Source organism: Peromyscus californicus, unplaced genomic scaffold (genome assembly GCF_007827085.1).
Source record: "Peromyscus californicus insignis strain IS unplaced genomic scaffold, ASM782708v3 Scaffold_4__1_contigs__length_199733344, whole genome shotgun sequence".
In the NCBI taxonomy this organism is placed as follows: domain Eukaryota; kingdom Metazoa; phylum Chordata; class Mammalia; order Rodentia; family Cricetidae; genus Peromyscus; species Peromyscus californicus.
The window spans coordinates 161,274,027-161,296,359 of record NW_026294562.1 but is presented as its reverse complement, the minus strand read 5'-3'; the positions used below and the strand labels follow the sequence as shown (position 1 = coordinate 161,296,359).

General features: G+C 43.9%; 1 protein-coding gene across 3 annotated transcripts in view; it reads left to right on the top strand.

Moving 5' to 3' along the window:
- Positions 1–10,680, top strand: part of Znf568 (zinc finger protein 568) — a 59,114-nt gene extending 48,434 nt beyond the window's left edge. For all 3 annotated transcript variants that reach the window (XM_052761787.1, XM_052761786.1, XM_052761785.1), the window contains exon 10: positions 5,188–10,680. In XM_052761787.1, coding sequence (XP_052617747.1) covers positions 5,188–6,629 — 1,442 coding nt within the window. In that variant the 3' untranslated portion in view covers positions 6,630–10,680. The remainder of the gene's footprint in view (positions 1–5,187) is intronic.
- The last annotated feature ends 11,653 nt before the right edge of the window (positions 10,681–22,333 follow it).

The window sequence follows — 22,333 nt, the reverse complement described above, 5'->3', positions numbered from 1 at the left end:
GGGTGAATGAAAAATGAGAACATAACCGCTCCATGGTATGGTTGAGGAGAAAGTTTTATTATAGATATGAGAGAGAGCACAGCCAGAGGCATCTAGAAGGGTCCAGACAGAACATGGCCAGCAGACTGAACTAGGCCATGAGAGGAAGAGGTCGGGGAGGGGACCAGGATCCAAGAGCTAGGAGCAAGCCAGAAGACCAAGAGAGCAGGAGCACCAAGGAAACACATAGCCAGAATGACTGGGTTTTATAGGAGAAGAGAAGCTGGGGGGAGGGAAGCGAAGCTCAAGGGGGTGGGGTTTGCCCGGCCAGGATGACTGTCACAGGTACTTGCCATACTGAGAGATGGGGGGAGGACCTGGCGGCCAGCTGTGCCTTGATGTATTAAATGGGCACTTCAGCCATTTGTCCTGAGTTTGAGACCTAACAATGGGGAGAATTTTTAATCTGTCTTTATTAATGTGTATTCACATGTGCCTGCTTATCTTTATGTGCACATGCATGCAGGTGCCCAAGAGAGCTGGAAGAGATCTCTGGATCCTCTGGAACTGGGGAGGTTACAGGAGTTTAGAGTCACCTGATGTGGGTGCTGGGAACTGAACCCAGGTCCTTTGCCAGAGCAGCAAGTGCTCTTAACCACTGAGTCATCTCTCCAGTCCCCAGATTTTTTATTATAACTACTAATTCGTAATCTTTGTTACAGAACTCCTCATATGTTCTGGTTGCTCTTGAATCTGTCTTAGTAGTTTTTCATTTAAGAATTTGTGTGTTTGGTCTAGGCTGTCTGATAAATCGGTTCAGAGCGGTTCCTTATAGCCCTTTTTATGGATGTGAGGTCACTAGTGGTCTCCTTTCATTCTCCAGCTCAGAACCGTGAATGTCTTCTCTTGTTTCTCTTAAAGGTTTGTCAGCTTTAGTCTCGTTGGTCCATCTATTGCTTTTTCTGTTTGTCGATGTCTGTTGACTTGGCTGTTTCCCTCCCGTTTGCTCTTTAGACTCTGGTTCTGTAAGATTTGCAGCTAGATTGTTATTTGATTCTTTTACTGTAGTTCTTAGTTACTTTCTTAGTGGTTGCCCTAGGGACTGTTGTATTTGAGGGGGTGCAGTAGGAACTAAAAAGTATAATCAGCACTTTAATTTAAAACAATTTAGAAGCCAGGCATCCCACACCTATAATCAGTACTCTGGAGGCTGAAATGGGGATCATGCGTTCCAAACTATCCTGGGCTAGTGATACCCTGACTCTAGAAAGAAGTGAGATAGAGGCACAAACTGTGGCATACAGGCACGCTCTTGGAGTTGGAAAGGAAAGAGAGTAGTTTCCCAAATGCCTTTCATGTATTTCTCCCACTCATTCCCAGACACTTGTAAGAAAACAGGCCCATAAACGTCTCCTTCCTGCTGTGCAGGACCTTGAGATTAGGGGATTGTGACTGATGGGGACTTCTTTCCCAAGTCTTCTGGGGAAGCAGACATCTGCTTGTGTGCACAGCCTTTTATATTCCCAGAAACATAGATTGTCCAGATCTGTGATTTCCTTTCTAACTCCTGGTTTACTGAAAACTAAAACCATAGCATTATGCTGCTACAATATTACTAGCTGTTTGCTACTGTTTTCAACAATGTTCCAGGTGGGACTTCCTGCTTCCTGCCCCCAATCCCTGGTTTCACAGCCCCTGAAGCTGAAGTGACAGGCGGCTGTGAGCTACCTGACTCAGTGCTGAGAACTGAACTCGCTCCTCTGCTAGAGAAATACGTGCTCCTAACCACTGAGCCATCTCTTCAACCCCACTCAGTATTTTCCTATTGCAGATTTAACAATGAACAAGTGAAGGCCCCATCCAAGCAGATTTATTATATGTTCTAGTGAGGGAAAAATAGATTCATACTTATTATTTTAAGTGTAGTAAGCTTTCTCATCAGACTTCCTTTGGGGACCTCCAGCCCCCAAATAATAACATAGAGACTTATTAATTATGAAAGTTTGGCCTTTAGCTTAGGCTTGTTTCCAACTAGCTCTTATAACTTAAATTAACTTGTTTCTGTTAGTCTACATTTTGCCACATGGCTCTTTACTGCTCCTCCATTCTGTACATCCGACTCCCTCTGTGTTTCCCTGACAGCTCCGTGCGCCTAGATTCATCCCCTGAGTTCTCTCTGTCTGAAAGTCCTGCCCAACCTCTCCTGCCTAGCTATTGACCATTCAGATCTTTATTAAAAACAATCAGGTGCCTTAGGCAGGTGAGGCAAAACATAGACACATCTTCATGCAGAGTAAACAAATATGCTGCAACATTTAAGTGGCAATAAAATATTGAAACATTGTGTTTGAAGTCAGAATGATGAGGTCTGGCTCACAGTCCTGTCATTACACAGGACTGTGTTGGGATGGTTGTCTGAGGAAGGACGTGGATGCAGCAAGGCAGCCGAAGAGAAGGGTCCAGGAGGGAGGAGTGTCAAGGTGGCTAGAACAGCAGTGCATGGAGGATATGAGCTAATGATTGTCAGCAGGAAGCTAGTGGAGAACTTGGGGTGATGGGTGTAGCAGACATACATCAGCAATGCCTTTGCCATGAACTCCACTTTGCTCTCAAGCAGCAGTTTGTAGTGGAGGGGCGAGGGCCATGGGGACCCAGCTCTACCCCCATCATCTAGGCCATGAGGATGGGTGGTGTGTAGGACCTGCCACTAGATCACCTTCCAAGCAGTAGACATGGAGAAGCCAAATTCCAAGGCTGTCTAGAAACTGTAGTGTTGGCTCTATATTACTGTTGCCAAGCTTTAAAGTGTGTATCATCCCGAGAGGAGACTCAGCCCTGGGGCCCTTGGCATTTAGTTGAGAAAAGAGGAGCATCTAGCCAAGGAAAGCCAGGTGGAGGAGCTAGTGTGTGAGAGGAAGATCAGAGTGGTCCGCAGAACCCTAGTGTGTGAGAGGAAGATCAGAGTGGTCCGCAGAACCCTGAGAGCGGCGTTAGTTCGGGAAGGAAGGGACAGAAAACGAGATGTGTGTGGTATAAGAGCAGAGAGGGTAGGAACTAACAAGGGAGGGGAGAACAAAGTATAATGCCATATTTGTGGGAAAATGCTGTAATAAAACCCATTACTTTAAATGCTGACCTTAAAGAAAAAGTAACTAAGCAACTGGTAGCTAAGAGAGTAGCTGAGAGAATTAACTATTTGAATTAGCTACAGAGAAGTTATGTGAGGAGGCCGGGTAATGGTGGTGCACGCCTTTAATCCCTGCACTCAGGAGGCAGAGGCAGGCGGATCTCTGTGGGTTTGAGGACAGCCTGGGCTACAGAGTGAGTTCCAGGAAAGGCGCAAAGCTACACAGAGAAACCCTGTGTAGGAAAAAAAAAAGAAAGAAGAAGAAGTGAGACGTTTGAAACTAGTTACAGTAGAATGACAGGGACAAAACTTACTCGATTTTAAGAAGAGGCGAAACCATGGAAAATATATTTGAGGAGCACACAAGATTGCCCAGCATCATGATGGATGAAGAGTAAGGTAAATAGAACACGACATGTACTGTACAGTTGAGGGAATGGAATTAAGTATACTTTTTCTATATATGTTTAAAATTTTTCAGAGTACTAGAAATACCAGATGACATGTAATAAATGTGCTTTACAAAAACAAGTGTGTCGAGTGGTGAGCACCTTCTTCTGTAAAGATCGTAAGTAGCTGTGACTGGAGGCTGGTGTAAAGCAACCGAGTGAGCTGTATTGATATCTTAGGGGAGGTATCTACCCGCATTCTGAAGGAAGGCTGTGCTTCACAGTGTAAAGAGCATGCAGTTGGCCAGAGAGCTGGAGCCAGGTCAGCTAAGGTCAGAAACAGAGAGTGAAGGGCAGATTTTCCAACAGTCCTCTTCCTATGTGTATGTGCATGTGCCTGCGTGTCTGACTGTGTCCCACATGCATACAGTGCCTGTGCAGGCCAGTGAGTCAGAGTCCCTGAAGTTACAGTGCAGAGAGCCGAACCCAGTCCTGTATAAGAGCAGCAAGTATTCCTAACTGCTGAGCCATCTTCTCTGCAGCTCCATTAAGAGACATAGAGTGGTTTGTTTTGTGTTTGAGGGTCTTTGCCTGCACAGATGTATGTGCACTACTTATATTCCTGGTGCCTATGAAGGTCAGAAGAAGGCATTGGGATCCTTGGATCTGGAATTATAGATGGTTATAAGCCACCTTGTAGGTCCTGTGAATCGAACCCAAGTCACCTACAAGAGCAGCAAATATTCTTAACTGCTGAGCCATCTCTCCAGCAATAGATTTATTTTTTATTTTGAGTCTGTGTGTCTGTGTCTTTGTGTGTGTGTGCCTGTGAGTATAGGTGTTGAGGCCAGAAGAAGCATTAAATCTTCTGGAGCTGAAGTAAAAGATGGTTGTGAGCTGCCTGGGGTAGGTTCTAAGAATCAAACCAGGGCCCCCTGCAAGAGCAGCAAGTACTTGTAACCTCTGAGCTGTCTCTCCAGCCCCCTTGTGGAGGGATGTTATTAAGTGAGGAAGAGGTTCTGACAGGAGAGTGCTAGGAGCTCACTCTCCCCCCCCCCCCCCCCCCCCCCCCCCCGTTTTTCAAGACAGGGTTTCACTGTGTAACAGTCCTGGCCGTCCTGGAACTTGCTTTGTAGACTAGGCTGGCCTTAAACTCAGAGAGAACCACTTGGCCTCTACCTTCCTAGTGCTGGGATTAAAGGTGTGCACACCACTGCCTGGCTTTTTTTTTTTAACAGCAACATTCTAACTACTGTGTGGAGAGGAAATTAGGGAATGGTAGCAGAACTAGCAGGATATATAGCATGGTTCATATATAGCATGGTTCATATATAGCATGGTTCATATATAATGGCTCAAAACAAGGTGGTTGAGCACATGGTCTGACGCTAGATGTGGGAGCTGTTGTTGGCTCTGCCTTGTTTATATTCTCTTAGCTTTCTTAGGCAGTTCCTGATACCATGTTTTGAATAAGTTTCTATCTAATTTGGATGCCCACCAGAGTGGAAAGGACATAGCCTTCCCCTTCCTTTTTGAGCTCTCTCCAGTCTCTCATCTCATACCCCTCTCCCTCTCCAGATTTCAATGTTATGTTGTGAGTTGTTTCAATTTTCATTGCCTTTAGCTGTCACTTCCAGCAATATTCCCTTCTGAAGTTTGAAAATGGCCTTCCTCTTTCTTATTATCTTACAGATTGGGCATCTAGAAGAGAAGGCAAGGACTTACTCCCAGAGGACGATTCCAGAATTAAATCACTGCAACAAAAGATGGCAAAAAAACATACACGCTCCAGCCTTGAGGACAGCGGGGCCAGAGGTAACAGAGAAAACCCAGGCCAGTTGGAGAGGCAACAGGACCATCAGGAGGGACATTTGAGACAAGCTGTAGTGACCTCTGTCGAGAGGCCGAGTTCCATCCAATGCACAGTCCATAGAGAAGCTCAGCCTTCAGAAAAACCTTGTAAATGCAAGAAATGTAAGAAAACATTCATGTGCCAATCATGTCTCATTGAACATGAGCAAATTCACGATAAAGAAAAAGGCACTGGGTGTGCACAGTGTGGGAAAGTCTTTAAGTGCAGGTCAGACTTGGTTATGCATCAAAGCCTTCATGAGAGCAGAAAGAGCAATGAAGCTAAGAAGAGTGCCGTTACCTGCGGTTCTGACAGTTCGAAGCCGCAGAGTGCTCCCAGTGGTGAGAAACCTCACAAGTGTAAGGAGTGTGGGAAAGGGTTCCACACCACCTCACAGCTCAGTCACCATCAGAAGTTGCATATAGGGGAGAAGCCCTACAAGTGTAAGGAGTGTGGGAAGGCTTTTCCCTCTAATGCACAGCTTAGTCTTCACCAGAGAGTTCACACTGATGAGAAGTGCTTTGAATGTAAGGAGTGTGGGAAAGCCTTCACCCGCCCCTCACATCTTCTTCGTCACCAGCGAATCCACACTGGTGAGAAGCCTCACATGTGTAAGGAGTGTGGGAAGGCCTTTCGTTACGACACTCAGCTTAGTCTTCACCAGCTCACCCATGCTGGGGCACGACGTTATGAGTGTAAGGACTGTGACAGAGTCTATAGCTGCGCCTCCCAACTCACTTTACATCAGATGGTTCACACTGGGGAGAAGCCCCACAAGTGTAAAGAGTGTGGGAAAGGCTTCATCTCTGATTCGCATCTTCTTCGCCATCAGAGTGTCCACACTGGTGAGAAGCCCTATAAATGTAAGGAGTGTGGGAAGGGCTTTCGTCGTGGTACAGAGCTTGCCCGGCATCAGAGAGCCCATGCTGGTGATAAACCCTATAAATGTAAGGAATGTGGGAAGTCATTTACATGTACCACAGAGCTCATGAGACACCAAAAAGTTCACACTGGTGAGAGACCCCACAAATGTAAGGAGTGTGGGAAGGCTTTCATTCGAAGATCAGAACTAACACATCATGAAAGAAGCCACAGTGGTGAGAAACCCTATGAGTGTAAGGAATGCGGGAAGACTTTTGGCCGGGGCTCAGAGCTTAGTCGACACCAGAAAATCCATACTGGGGAGAAGCCCTATAAGTGTAAGCAGTGTGGGAAAGCCTTCATTCGTGGCTCTCACCTTACCCAACATCAGAGAATCCATACAGGACAGAGGAGTGAATGAAGAAAAACTGCCATCAGAAAATTCATACAGTTCAAAAACCCTATGATGGCTAACAAGTGTGGGAAAACAACATCATAGGGTTTCTCAGCAGCACTAGAATTCATACTCAAAGACCAATTAGGGCCAGAAATAATTGGACACTTGTCACCAGTAAGAAACCTTACAATTACAGAAATCGGAAGTGACTAAATTGTTCCAGAATTTACTGTGAGGCTTTAGTTTATGAAAAACTGGAAATTTCCATGAATGTTAAGAAAGTAGGAATGCCCTTTCAGTGGCCCAGAGCCAAATATGCCTCAGAGAATTCATACCAGGAAAAAAACTGAGGCGGCAGTAATGTCAGAAATTAGTCATTAGCACTCAGAGCAGAAAATTCATAACCACCATACAAATGTGATCTTTCATACTGAAGGTCACACTTGTGTTAAAAATGCAGCACAACTCAACTTTTATGAAAAATTTTCGAGTTTATTCTATGCAATGAATTTGAACTGAGGAAGTGTGGGAAAGACTTAACCATGTTTACTTTGTGCTTGTCCTCACTCAGGAGTTCACGCAGGGTGAATTACTGACTTCAAATTCCCTTATAAATTAGTAATGTCAGTGTCATGTACCAAGTTATACTGTGAGGATGTGTGTAGTTTGTGGAATAGCATCCAGTAGGGCATGGTGGTGTACACCTGTAACACTGTACACCACCATGGGAGCCAAAGGCCGGAGGATCGCAAGTGAAGCTAGCTTGAAGAATGTCTCAAGGAAAAAAGGTATGCCAAAGATAGCTGCTTTCCTTGTTCTTTTCAAAATTGTGACCTTTTATGTAACAGTCTTATAAAGGGAAAGCCTTACATGTCCAGTGCTTGGAGGGACATTTTGCATTGTCTCCTTGACTGTTACAGAATCCTTTTGAAGAAAAACTGAAAGTTTCCATTCATAGTTTGCCCTTCTGCTAGTCAGAAGGTCCAGAGTTTAAACGTCATCCCATTGAGGGAGGTGGGAAGATTTTGATGACACAAGTGTTGTGTAGGAGATGAAGATGAAATTATCACTGACCTAAGGCCAGGTGGACAAGCAGAGGCTGTAGGTTTTGCCTGTCTGCGGGCGTTACCACTCCCCCTCTGCAACGTCACCAACCACGTGTGATAGAGGATCTGAGCACAAGTCCACAGTGGGCTTCAGCAACAAGACACAGAGAAATGGTCTTAGCTGCAGTGAGCGCATCTGTACCACCAGGTGGCGCCTGATTTATGTTTCAATCACAAGGCCATGAGGCTGAGATTGTCATGGGAAATACACTGTCATTGACATTGTGGCTTCATGAAACCATGAACTGCCCTTTCCCTGAACTTGCAGAGTAGGAAATGCATAATTGAAAATTCATACTCAGCTCTTTACAGTATACCTAACTCTTGGGAAATTACCATTTAAAAATATTTTTACATATATATTTAGTTTCAGTAAGGTAGGATGTTTATATATATATTCAGCTTTTATAGTATATCTGATATAGAGAAGCATTATTTTCCAAAGTATTTTCTTAGCCATATTATTGAAAAATATATTTAGTTTTGATTTAGTAAGATATAGGATGTTTACTTAAAGCATTTGACCATGTATTTTTATATCCTGCTTTTTACAATATATCTTAAATCTTGGAAAAGTTTTGTTTTCCTAAATGAAGTTAAGAACCTGCTTAAGGAACTACACTAATTCCTCTATAACTGAGTCATCTGACAGCTAAAAATCTTCTACCTCTTCAGGACACAAGGCATTCACATCTGTGAAGGGAGCAAACATTTTACCAAATTTAGAAAAGGGCAGCTTCTAAAATCAAGTCAGCTATTTACAAACCCATTGTACTTAGTAGAGGGTATTCTGATTAGACCAGCAAGGCTCGTCAGAAGCCCAGCAAAAGAGGACCGTGGTGCTTTGTGCAGATGTGTTTGTGGACATGCTAATAAGTAAAAGAGAGTAATAAAGCAGGAACTTGAGAATGGCAGGTACCTGCTGTGAAGGGAACTACCTCCCTGTCTACAGACTTACTTCCACTTGAGAATAGTCGCCCTCTAGTGGAGGTCACCTGCCTCACACTGTAGAACAGTAATGCATGTGGTAAGTAAAACTCCTAATTATTAGAAAGACTACTGCAAAACAATTTATAACTGAATTCAGGTAGTGAGTAGGTGTGCTATGTGCACACGTGTGTGTGGAGGCCAGAGGTCCACCTCAGATGTCCTACCTCAGGAGCCATCCCCTTTGGTGGTGTGATACAGGGCCTCTTGAGGAGCTGGCCTTGTCCATTAGGCTCAGCCGGCTGACCAGTGACCAGGGGCCCACTTGGCTCTGTAGCCTTAGCATTGGAGTTAAAAGCAGGTGCCGCATCACCCGACTTTTTCTTCTGTGGGTTTTGGGAGCTTTGGAGCTCAGGTCCCCGCGCTTGTTCGGCAGACACTCTACTGCCTCAGCCAGCTCTCCAGCCCATCACAGTGTTCCTTAAAAGGGAGAAATGATTGCTGGATTTTAATCTGCACTGCTAGAGTAATTTAATAAATCTATCTAAAACTTTAACTATTCTTCTAAAAAGAGAACTTGCACATTTTATAGGAATTAAATTAATAAAAGCAGTTTTTTAAAAGGTGATATTAGTACTGATTTCAGTGTTGGAAGAATAACTCTTTAATCTTCTGCTCATTATACATACTTTTTCCAAGACTTGAATGTCCTCTCCCAAATGTATGTATCATGATGGCCCTGAAAGCAAGAATATGCTACAAAGATTTCTTTAGAGAGACGACGCTGGCCACACTGAAGGGCTAGTGGTCCCGGAGGCGGGGCTTCCGCTCTCACTCTGGTTGGGGCACACACCCATGCTTAGACCCGGCTTGGTAACAAGTTAGGGGAGTGTATTGAATGGGATTGTGGGTACACACACAGGGGTGCAGCCTCCTTTTCTCACATCTTCCTAGTCAGTACTTACAGACCTAACTAGCGTCACATAATTCACACGAGGTTTGTGTGTGGAGCCCATTCTTTACCACGAATGTTCAGGTTAGTTTTACCCTCATACTGGTGTTTCTGCTTCTCCAAAGCAGGTGAATTCCTGCCAGTTGAATCCCTTGCCTTAACATAGTAGACTTGAACTGTACTCAGTGCCTTAATGTTTTTATGTGAAGCTGTCAGTTATCTCAAAAGAAACGTGTATGCATTTCTCAACTGTGTCAACCAGGACTGCAAACGTGCCTTCCATTTGCACTTCCTTAACTGCCAGCAAGGCTGAGCATCTTCCGGGCCTGTGGGACATTTGAGCTTTGTTTCTGTGAATTGCACATTGTAAAATTGGAGTTGTTTTTTAAGATATTTGTAGAAACACAGCTAGGAGATCATATTACCACGTTAGCAATTTATTGCCTTAGTCTAGCATATGTCACTCGCCCTTGCTTATGTTAAAAGTTACCAAATGTTTTATGAGGGCCACACACTATTTCAGGCTTTGGGGACCTGTTTTCATGCCACCTTTGCAACGTGGAAGTGCATCCTGTTTGAGACAGTGGTTCTCAGCCACTCGTACCCCATCCCTAGTCGACATTTGCCGATGTCCACAGGCGTTTTTGTTTGTCACTTTAAAGACGATTGCTGCTTGTGTCTTGTGGACAGAGGCCAGAGATGGCTTCTCAGTGTCTTGTGATACACACTGTAGTCCCCAAAGCAAAATGATGTTGCACTCCAAAAATGTCAGGTTCGTTTCGGCCAAACAACTGGATACTCTGTGTCGATGAAACATTCACAGAAGCAAGCGGCTGCTGTGTTGTGCCTGCAGGTGTACTTTTCTCACCCTTCTTTTAGCTTTTGTCTGTATGCTGTTTCCCTGGCTTTGTTCCTGAATTATCTTTTATCCCAAGTAGTTTTCTGTATTTTATGGCCTTAAATCTTCCTTCCTAAAAATTCAGAGGATCAGTAGCATGTGTGTAACAATGGCCCAGTATTTTTCAAGCATGAGTTTTTGTTTGCTTAGTTTTGGTTGAAATTACATTTAATAAATCATTTCAGAAAAATATGCTGAAGTCTCACTTTTCCTTTGTGAAGCTCTGTTTCCTGTGCCTGCAGAGGTAAGAGCCTAGTATGCTGGGTGTGTAAGATCAAACTCAGGTGTACACATGGGTGATGCATAACCTGTTTGACTTCTGTAACAGCCTTCTGTAACTCTCGGACCGTGTGTGGGATTAACAGGGACAGACCTAACGTTGTACTTGCTCTATTCCATTTTTGTGTATTAGATTTACTGCGAGGACAACAGAAGCAGATAACATCTATGTATTTTAAGCATTGAGGGATTTAATAAAGATTTTTCATTTAAAGAACATTTAGCAAAACCAAGGAGCCATGTTTATAAGCTACACAACTTAGGAAGAAAGTCTAAAAGATACAGGCCTGATGTACGGTGGACCTGATGATGTACCATGGGCCTGATGATGTACTGTAGGCCTGATGTACTGTGGCATGAGTTAGGAGGTACCACACTTATGCTGTTCCAAGGATGAAAGGTGAGAGGCTGCACACTGAGCACCTCAAGAGGAACATGCCTGCTGCCCAGGCGTGTGCCAGCTGGAGAATCTAAGTTGCATCTGCCAGAAGCAGTCCTAGTAAAAGGTGACTATTTATGACCCGATGTAAGGCCTACAGAGAGTTCCAAAAATGGCAGAGGAAGTTGCAGATCCAGAGAGGAAGCCTGGGGTGGCCCGGAGTAAGGTGCATGGGCACAGGGAGTTCCACAACCCCAGCACTAGCTACAGACCAGGCAGGAGGCCAGAGCTGACTGAGGACAGTACCTGACCTCAGAGGAGACTAAGGCTAGAGTCTCTGGCTATAAACACCAGCCCCTCAAGGGAAAACAGCACCTCGGCCCCTTGACTAAGTCCTCTCCTGAATATTTTACACTCCACTGGAAAAAAGAACTTGAATTTCTAGAAGATATGAGAAACAAAACATTAACTCCAAATGTGCAAGTCCCATTGCAGAAACACACAAAACATTATAACATACATGTCTTCTCAAAAAAACTACTAAACCTATACTGATGGCTCCCAATGAAAATGATTTGGAAAGACTTCCAGGAAAAAAAAAAAAAAACTAAACATAGTTATAATTACCCTTTTAAACAACTCAAGGAAGACATGAATGTACTCCAAGGAAAAAAAAAGAAAAGAAAACAAGGACGTCAATCCAATATAGAATAGAATTCAGTAAAAAGATATAATTAAGAAAAACCAAACTGAAATTATTCTGGAAATGAAAAACTCTGTAAGCCGGATTAAGTCCAGTGGAAACCCTTAGCAATAGAGTGGGTCATGTGGAAAACTGTAGCAGGGCTGGAAGACAAGGCAGCGGAATGGGGACACTCAGTAAAGGTCAAATTTTTTTAAGAGTAAAAAGAGAGGCTGGAGAGGAGGCCTTGGTGGTTAAGAGAACAGGCTGCTCTTCCAGAGGACTTGAGTTCAATTCCCAAAATACCCTTGGTGGCTCAAAATCCATCCAGTCCCAGGGAGCCAATATCCTCTTCTTCCTCTGTGAACACCAGGCCCACAAGTGGTGTACATACATACATGTAGACAAAACAGCCACACCCATGAGATAAAAGTTTTTAAAAAAGCAGAACATAGAGTGCTGAAGGCCACAAGAATATGTTAGAGATTCAGCTGTATATAATAAAGCTGTACCTAGGAAGGTCACGGAATTTTTCTAGAGAGAAGCCATTTATCAGGGAATATTTAGTGCTATTCAGCTTTTACTGTATCGGCTGTCTTCTGCTATGAAATTCTTGTGCACTCATATACTACTAGGCTATAAGGCAAAAAGTATAAGCTTCTCAGACCTACTGCTGATCTACTAGGTAACACCCCTGCAGAGCCTAGGAGATAAGCAGAATGTAGATGCATAGCTTTGTTTCTTGTGCAAATGAAGTTCAGACTTTCCTTCCCCAGACTGGCCAAATGGCATTCCAGAGCGTTTGCCTCAGAACAAAGGGTTTTTTGCATATCCAGGTGCCAGTGGAGGCTGGGGCAGAATTCCTGGTTGAGGAGAGTCAAGTGGCTGGAGAGAAAGGAACAAGGCAGACCTGTAGAGAATAAGGGTTGGTTCAGGTGAGGAGAGTAGGAAAAGAAATGAGCATGGATGGAGAAACTGAAGATAAAGATAAGATCGAAAACATAAGGAACATAAGGCTTAGTTAGGGCTATGAGAGGACAGAAGGAGAAGGGACAGAGAAGAACTGAGTGGACATCAGAAATTGGTGTACATTCTTTTCCCTCAGGATTCTGGGAAGGATTTTCTCAGGGCAAGCCCCTGGGAAAATTCTGATAATAGGGTTCTTATGCACCATGAAAACACCAAATCTTCTAATTATAGACATAGAAGAAGGAGAACACAAACAGATTTTTATGTCTCAGTATTTAAAAAAAAAAAAAAAGGTCAAAGTCAAGGACCAGATAGATGGATTCACTGAGAATTCTGCCCAAATCTCAAAGAAAAACTAACATCAATATTACTCAAATTACTTCTTAAAACAGAAAAGTAAAGTGTCTGAGTTATTTTTATGAGGCTAATAGTATCCTGATAGCAAAACCATATAAAGACACCACAAAAAAAGAAAATAACAGACCAATCTCCCTGATGAGCATAGATACAAAAATTCTCAATACTCAACAGACTGAATTCAGGGTCATATTTTCAAAGAGCATGACAAAGTTGGCTTTATTCCAACAATGCAGGGATGGATCATCTTATGTGTATATCAATAAGTGTAATTTATCACACAAACAGAATAAAAGGAAGAAATCAACAAGCATCTCATTAGATGGCAGAAAAGGCCTTTGGCAAAATCCAACATGCCTTCATTATAAAAGTATTGGAGAGGCCAGGGATGCACGGGCATAGTTTATTGTAAGAAAGGCTAAATATGGGTTAGAGAGATGGCTCAGTATTTAAGAGTACCTCCTCTTTAGAGGTTTCCAACATCCCTGTGGCAGCCTATAACTCCAGTTTCAGGGAATCTTAACGCCATTTTCTGACCTTCCTGGGCACCAGGAATTCACATACACATACATACACATGCAAGCAAAACATTCCTAAATCATGAGGATTGAGAGATGGCTCAGCCATTAAGAGCATGTACTCATGCTCTGCTCTTCTAAAGGACCCAGAGTTTGATTTCCAGGACCCACATCTGGCAGTTCACAGTTTTGGCCTTCTCAGGGGTACCTGCATGCATGTGGTGCACATATAGACAAGCAGACATACACATAAAATCTTTTAGAAAATACATAACTCTTTAAAAGGACTATGTATGACAGGCCTATAGTAGGCATTATACTAAGTAAGAAAAATTCAACTACTCCCACTAAGTCAAGAACAAGTCACTCCATCCACTTCTAGTCAGTGTAGTGCTTGAAGTCTTAACTAGAGCAATTCAACAAGAGAACAAAATAAAAGGGATACAGACAGGAAAAAAGAAGAGAAAGTATCCCCTTTTGCAGATGATAGGAGTCCGTACACTAAGAGATCCTAAAGACTGCACCACAAAATTCTTAAAGCTGAGAAACCAAAGTGACAGGCTACAAAATCAACACACAAAAATTAGGACTTCCCATATACCAATAGCAAACAGATACGCTGAAAGGAATTCACAATAGCCACGAAAATAAAATGAAATGCATGGAATAAATGGAACCAAGGAAACAAAAGATTTCTAAAGCTTTAAGACACTGAAAAACAAAATTGAGGAAGACACTAACAAATGGAAAGATCCCCCAATGCCTAAGGGTTGGGATAATTTAGCCTTATGAAAATGGCCATTCTGACAAGTGCAATCTACAGGTTTAATGCAATCCCAATCAAAATTCCAAGACCATTCTTCACAGGCACAGAAAAACATTCCACAAATTTATATAAAGGCTTAAAAAACCAACGATAGCCAAAGCAGTCCTGAGTAATGAAACACTGCTGGAGGCGTCGGCATACCTGATTCAAATTACACCACAGAGCCATAGTGATAAAAACAGCATGGCGCTGGCACAAAGCAGACACACAGATCAATGGAACAGAACTGGGGACCCACATACAAGTACAGGCAACTACAGTTACCCGAGTTCTGACAAAGAAAAGACAGTATCTTCAGCAACTTGTGCTGAGAAAGCTAGATTTCAGCATGAAGGGAAACATGCACGTAGGAAGGGACAAGTTGGGGAAGAAGATCATCCAGTGTGAGGGTGGGATGGGGGGGAATAGGGCTGGATGTGACCGCAGTACATTGTATAAATGTATGAAATTGTTTTAAAGGGCTGGAGAGATGGCTTGGTGGTTAAGAGCACTGGCTGCTCTTCCAAAGGACCTGGGTTCAATTCCCAGCACCCACATGGCAGTTCACAACTGTCTATAACTCCAGTTCCAGGTATCTGACACCCTCACACAAACATACATGCAGGCAAACCACCAATGCACATAATTTTTTTTATTGTTTTAAAATTTTCAATTAAAGGAAAATAAACCAGCTCACATATTGTACTTATGTTTCAACTTAAAGTTTCCACTTTGCTTTAAGACTGGCAAATTACATCCCTTGAGGGATGCAACTGAGGAAGTCACAAGATCATGTATGCAGCCATTCTAAAGCATCTCAGGGAGATGTCTCATGAAACTCATACCCAGGTTTTGGGATTCTACTGCCCCTTTCCTATGTGACACGTTATCTAAATACTTAATAAACTTTGTTTCCTGTGGTGGTTTGAATACAGATGCACCCCCACGGACTCATAGATTTGAATGCTTGGTCCAGTGCTACCAGGGAGTGGCACTGATTGCAAAGGATTAGGAGGTGTGGCTTGGTTAGAGGAAGTGTGTCACTGGAAGTGGGCTTTGAGGTTTTCAAAAGCCCAAGCCAGGCTCAATGTCTCACTCTCTTCCTACTGCCTGAAAATCTGGATGGAGAGCTCTCAGCTACTTCTCCAGCACAATGTCTGCCTACATGCTGCCATGTTTCCTGACATGATGATAATGGACTAAACCTCTGAAACTGTAAGCAATCACAATTAATGTTTCCTTTATAAGAGTTGATGTAGTCATGCTGTCTCTTCACAGCAATAGAACAGTGACTAAGACACTTCCCTTTGGCTCGTCTTGAAACTTTCATTGCATTTGTTTATTTTTATTGTGTATTGTGTGTATATGTGCACACATGGAGATCTGGGGACAACCTGTGAGAGTTGGTTCTCTCCCTTCACCATTTGGGTCCCAGGAATGGAACTCAGGTGGCCAGGTTTGTTGCAGGGATCCTAGTTGGTCTTATAATAAAAACCCGGAGCCAGGGGTTGGGGATTTAGTTCAGTGGTAGAGCGCTTGCCTAACAAGCACAAGGCCCTGGGTTCAATCTTCAGCTCTAAAAAAAAAAAAGAAAAGAAAAAGAGAAACCCAGAGCCAGATATCAGGGTGAAAGCTGAAAGGTCAGAGAAGCAGAGCAAGCCACAGCCACCACCTCTTACCTCACCCACTCCTCAGCCTGAAGATCAGACCAAGTTCCTGTCTCCTCCCGCCTTATATTCCTTTCTCCGCCCAGCCATATCACTTCCTGTCTCAACCTTCCTAGTGCTGGGATTAAAGGGGTCTGATCCCAAGTGCTGAATTAAAATACTGGATTAATCTCATGTAGCCCAGTGTGGCCTTGAGCTCACAGAAATCCAGATGGATCTCTGCCTCTGCCTTTCAAGTGCTAGGATTAAAGGTGTGTGCCAGCACTGCCTGACCTCTATGGCTAACTCTGTGGTTGGGTCTGTACTCTGATATTCAGGCAAGTTTTATTTGTTCAAAATATCACCACACAGGTTAATCAGCAGATGCCTTTATCCCCTGAGTCATCTCACTGGCCGATGAAAAAACGTTTTTTGCAGGCTAGCTGAGGATTCCGCTTTACGTGGTGGAGATCCCAGCCCTTCAAGCTGCTGGTGGCTGTGCTGTGTTCTATCTGCCCATCAACACTGACTTACCAAATCTTTCTGGCATGCCACCAAAAATGGTGCCATTGTCTTCTACTTTTGGGGGAGGGTACTTGGGAGCCTTCCTGGGTAAAAACTCATATGGAGGTTTGTTGCATGAATTCTAATTGGTCTTAATAAAGACCATAAGTGTGGGTATCTGAAAGGCCAGGAGGGGGCATCAGACCCCTAGAGCTGGAGTTACAGGCAGTTGTTAACTGCCTGACATGGGTGTTGGGAACAGAATTCTGGTCCTCTATAAGAACAACAAATGCTCTTAACTGTTGAGCAGTCTCTCAAGCTCTGCCCCATCACAACATCCATCCATAATGGTCATAATCCAAGAACAAGCCTTATGTGTCTAGAAAGCATGCAAAGCATTAAAATATGTCACAGACATGCTGGTGGCCTGAGCCATCTTCTAGCCTATGTTAGTTCTACTGTGTCCAAACTTTACATGAACCCAGAAAGCAGCCTCCAGGAGTCCCTGAGGCAGAAGGCCTAGATCTTATTAAAGGTATCTGCCTCCTAGTTTCTGGGGGGCTCAATGGGCTATAGGCTGCCACATGGAAAACCACCAGGGAATCTGTACCAGTTCTCTGGGAGCGCCCCCCGCCCCATACACCTGCAGCAGCATGCATCCACAGGCATGGGCTGTTGTAGGATTTTCCCACTAAGCTTTTCAGGTATCCTGGGTCTTACTTGGCCATACTGCTTCTAAGAGTTATGCACCTGTGCTGGCCCTGCATCCTTTGCAAAATGACTTCCCATCCACACTCCACTAGCATTCAGATGCTTTTGAAAACCATTAAATCCTCAGTTCAGTGTGGGGCCACTGGTCACCATGCATGGTCACCTGCTGGCAACTTTGGCCACTTTTAGAGAAGCAGCAGTTGCAGTGTGCTCTCCAGAGCTCCTCCCTCCTCTGTGTCAGTGGCCAACACAGAAAGGACCATTGCTGTCCCTCTAATGTCCACACCTTCAGGCTCACAAGCACAGCATTTGGCTGTCAACTTCTTCCCTGGGAAGCTTGGTGGAACACGAATCCCACCACATTTGTTTTTGAGGGGGTGAGGTAGGCTTCTTTCTGCCCTCCCTCATCCTCTTGATTAGCACATGATGAACTGAGCTTAAATGTCAACCAGTCTCAGGCCCTACAGAAGCTCTCCTAGCTCATGAAAATCATGACCCATCAGAGGGACCAGCAAAGCCACACAAGCCCCATGCTATCTGTCTTAAGGTTATACTGCTGTGATGAAACACCCTGACCAAAAACAAGTTGGGGAGGAAGGGGTTTCTTGCTTACATATCTTGAATCACAATCCATTGAGGGAATTCAGGGTGGGAACTCAAGCAGGGCAGGAACCTGGAGGCAGGAGGAATTGCTGTGGAGGACAATGGAGGGGTGCTGCTTACTGGCTTGCTCTCATGGCTTGCTCAGCCTCTTTCTTATAGCACCCAGGACCACCAGCCCAGTGGTGGCCCCACCCACAATGGACTAGGCACTCCCCAACAATCACTAATTAAGAAAATGCCCTACAGACTTGCCTACAGTTGGGGTTGCTTCCTCTCAGATGACTCTAGCTTAGTGTCATGTTGACATAAAACTAGCCAGGACGCCGGGCGGTGGTGGCGCACGCCTTTAATCCCAGCACTTGGGAGGCAGAGCCAGGCAGATCTCTGTGAGTTCGAGGCCAGCCTGGGCTACCAAGTGAGTCCCAGGAAAGGCGCAAAGCTACACAGAGAAACCCTGTCTTGAAAAAAAAACAAAACAAAAAAAAACTAGCCAGGACACCAACCCCAAGGTCCCTGTTGAATAAAGTTCCTTAGGTGGGCTGATGAGATGGCTCACTGGGTAAAGGCCCTTGCCATTACTGATGACCTAAGTGTCAATCCTCATGACCCAGAGCTACAGAGTAAAAAACCTTAAAGTGCTGACAACCTGAGTTCCATCCCCGGGACCTACATGAGAGAAGGAAAGAACCAACTTCTCAAAATTGTCCTCTGACCTCCATGTGTGTATGTGTGTACACACACACACTCCAAAATAAATCTTTAAAAAAGAAAGGAAAAAGCTGGGTGTGGTGGCATCTGCCTATCACCCCAGCACTTGGCATTGCAGGGCGTGAGTCTACTCCAGCTGCTTACAGACACAGTATTTCAGTGCAGATTACAAATAATAGTAATGTTAGTATATCCAAAACTTTTTATCTCTTTTGTAAACTTAAAAAGGTCACGGAAGCATCAGGGAGTTGTGACTTAGATCCACCTCTCACATGTCAAACAGACTTCAGGTAAGTACTGCCAATCAACAGCTTAAGTTTTGCTCCTACTTAACCTACCCCAAAGGGTGGGCTCCCCTCTCCCTGGTCTTGGAACTCCTCCCTTCAACTACCAGAACTACAGGCCTGGAAGTTTCGAGTATACACCCAAGACAAAGATTTTCCCCTAAGCTCCTTAACTTCAACTTCTGTCCCTAGTCTATATCTGTCCCAGCAGATTTCCAATCAACTCAAGCTGAAAACTGCTCCAAAGCTGCCTGCAACATGACAGCACCAGACGGTCCTTCAGAACCTGTACCCCAGACTGCTCCAAAGTGGCCTGCACTTCACTAGCCCCAGGTGGTCAAACAGAACCTGGACAGCTAGTGAAGCAGGTGTCCCCCAGTCTGCACTCCTCTCTCCCTTCCCAGCCTTTGACCAGCCTTCCAGCCTTCCTGGGCTCTGACCACACTACACTCTAACTTCAGCCAACAAGTAGTTACAGAAGAAATTATGTTGGCCCTTATTAGCAAAAAGGCTGGAATGTCAGGTTCAAAATGAACTGGGGACAAATGGCTATCTGTGGTGCTTATTAGTACACCAAAGTGCATGCTGGCCTCCAGGCTCTCTCAGCTTCCCAAGTCCCTCTCACAGAGCCCATGCTGGCATCCTGGCTCCTCAGCTCTTCTCACCCTGTCCCCTACCCTAAACTGTAGCTCATGCTCTTTCCTCCTTCCTGTATAACCCCACCATTTTGGCCGTGGGCCCTCTTGGCCCTCTTTTGTTCTCTCCCTGTCTCCTCTCATGGCCTGGTCCAGGCTACTGGCCACGTCTAGTCTACTACTTTCTCTCCCTGCTCTGGACTCTTCCAGATGCCTCTGACTGTTCTCTCCCTCATATCAACAGCAAAAACCTTCTCTTCAACCATACCTTGGAGTGGTCATGTCCTTGCTTTATACACTAAGAGGTGTAAGTTTTATAGTAAGTTCTAACACACTTAGATTTAGGAAGAACATGGCTTTGAGACATGAATCCTGTCTAAATGCTGTTTTTTGGAGTTTTGTCTATTTTTTTTCCTGTGCACTCGTGTGTGTGTGCGTGTGCGTGTGCGTGTGTGTGTAAGCATATCTGGAGATGAGAGGTTGACATCAACTCTCTTCAGCAGCAGCAGCTTTCCACCTCACTTTTTTTTTTTTTTTTTTTTTTTTTGAGACAGGGTCTCACTACAGAACCCCAGCTGGAACTCTTTATGTAGACCAGGCTGGCCTCAAATTCACAGAGATCCACCTGCCTCTGCCTTGGAGTACTGGGGTTAAAGCCATGTGCTACCATACCCAGCCTGCCTTGTCATTTTGAGACTGGACATGGAATCTTCACTGGACCCAGAGGCAAGTTTAAGGTTCCACCAGCGTCACAAACACACTGCCACCACTGCCTTGTGCTGGGGTTACAGAGAGGTGAAAAAGTCACAGCTGGTGTTTCCATGGTTGCCAGGGATCCCAAGTCATCATGCTTCAGCAGCATGTACTTTACTGAGCAGTCTCCCTGACATGGTCTAGTTTTTATTGTCATCATCACTACTATTTCTTGAGCCAGGGTCTTGCTATGTAGCTAACCTTAAACTCCTACATCTCCTGTACTGGCCTTCTAAGCTGATATCATAGGTGTGACATTACATTTAACTAGGGTTTGTGTATGTGTTGTCTTTTTAGTCAAGTTTATTTAACATGATGTTAATTTGAAAGTCTTGTTAAGGGGTGACTATTTCCTGAAGCTTTTGCTTGTGTTAGTACTGGATTCATTTATTTCACATTTCCTGATAGTCAACACCTATTTTGTGTGTCAAGCCCACAAAGAATTTCCTTGGTATATCAAAGGGTTGTCAGCTGTGTGGCATTTAACCAGTTTAAATATGCAGTCATCTCATCATTTCCAACTAGTTTCCAATGTTTTAGTTGTTAAAATATTGGAATTTCAGACATGTACAAATGTGGAAATGGAACATTGGCCCTCCATGATCGAATAACCGCAATTAGTCACTAGCAATGCTTTGACAATCTAGACTCATTTTGCCAGCTCCATTTTTTGTTTTTTGAGAAGGGATCCTGAAACTCACTCTGTAGACCAGGCTGGCCTCAAACCCAGCAATCTGCCTGTCTCTCCTCCTGAGGGAATTGAAGTTGGGTGGCACTAGGCCTTGTTTTGTCAACTGCCTTTCTTTTGCTGGATTTTCTTCCCTTTCATTTTAGACACAAATGTTGTTGAATCTGCTCTTGTGTTGAATCTGCTCTACCCATCCATTCCTGTAGCTCTTGGTTTAAAAGAATTTGAAAGGTGAACTACTTTGTCATCTGGGCAGTCCTGCTGTAATCTATCAGGAGGTGGCTACTGCCTGACAGTCACGTTTTCATTGAGGATAAAATTAATGAAGGGCTCAGAAGTGGTCACAAAATCTTTCACGTAAAAATTCTAGCATTCACTGAAGATCATTTTCTGGACCCATTATTCCACAAGAGTCTAGAAAACGGTGACCACCAACCCCCCACTCCCCCACTTCCCCCAGTTCTCTTTCTTTCTGCATTTACTGGTTAAATTTGCTTAGGAAAAAAAAGCACTTGAATTTGACAAACACTTATTGACACTGAAAAGTGGTTCACATGGAAGAGAAAAACACACGTTCATTTTGCTTTCATCTGCTAATTTAAGATGATGTTAGGCAGGCATATGCTTTCATCTCAGCACTTGGAGGCAGAGGCAGAGGCAGAGAAATCTTTGAGTTCTGGGCCAGCCTGGTCTACACAGAGTCCAGGTAAGCCAGGGCAACATGGTAAGACTGTCTCAAAATAGAAATAAATAAATAAATAAATAAATAAATAAATAAATAAATAAATATGACTTGGTGTCCTACCATCATCTATTACTGACTAGATTGTGCAGCCATAACCATGATAATTACCAAAGCATTAGCAGAATCATGTCAAAAAAATCTACCTTGAAACATAGGTTGAAAATACAGCAATCTGCCAAGCGGTGGTGACGCATGCCTTTAACCCCAGCACTCAGGAGGCAGAGGCTGGTGGATCTCTGAGTTCCAGGCCAGCCTGGTCTACAGAGTGAATTCCAAGACAGGCAGGGCTGTTTCACAGAGAAACCCTGTCTTGAAAAAAACCAAAAGAGACAGAGAGAGAGAGAGAGAGAGAGAGAGAGAGAGAGAGAGAGAGATTGTGTGATTTATCTTGAATTTGGTCAGAGAAGGGAATCTAAATGATCTGCTTTTTTTAAAATTTGAACAGAGAAGGGATTCTAAATGATCTGCTGTTTTTTAGATTTGAAGAAGTCATTTCCTCTGATTCTTTAACAGTTAAGTTTTAACAACCAACATTCATGAAATTCAGTCTCTTTTATCATGAAGTTTTTGATGCAGCTC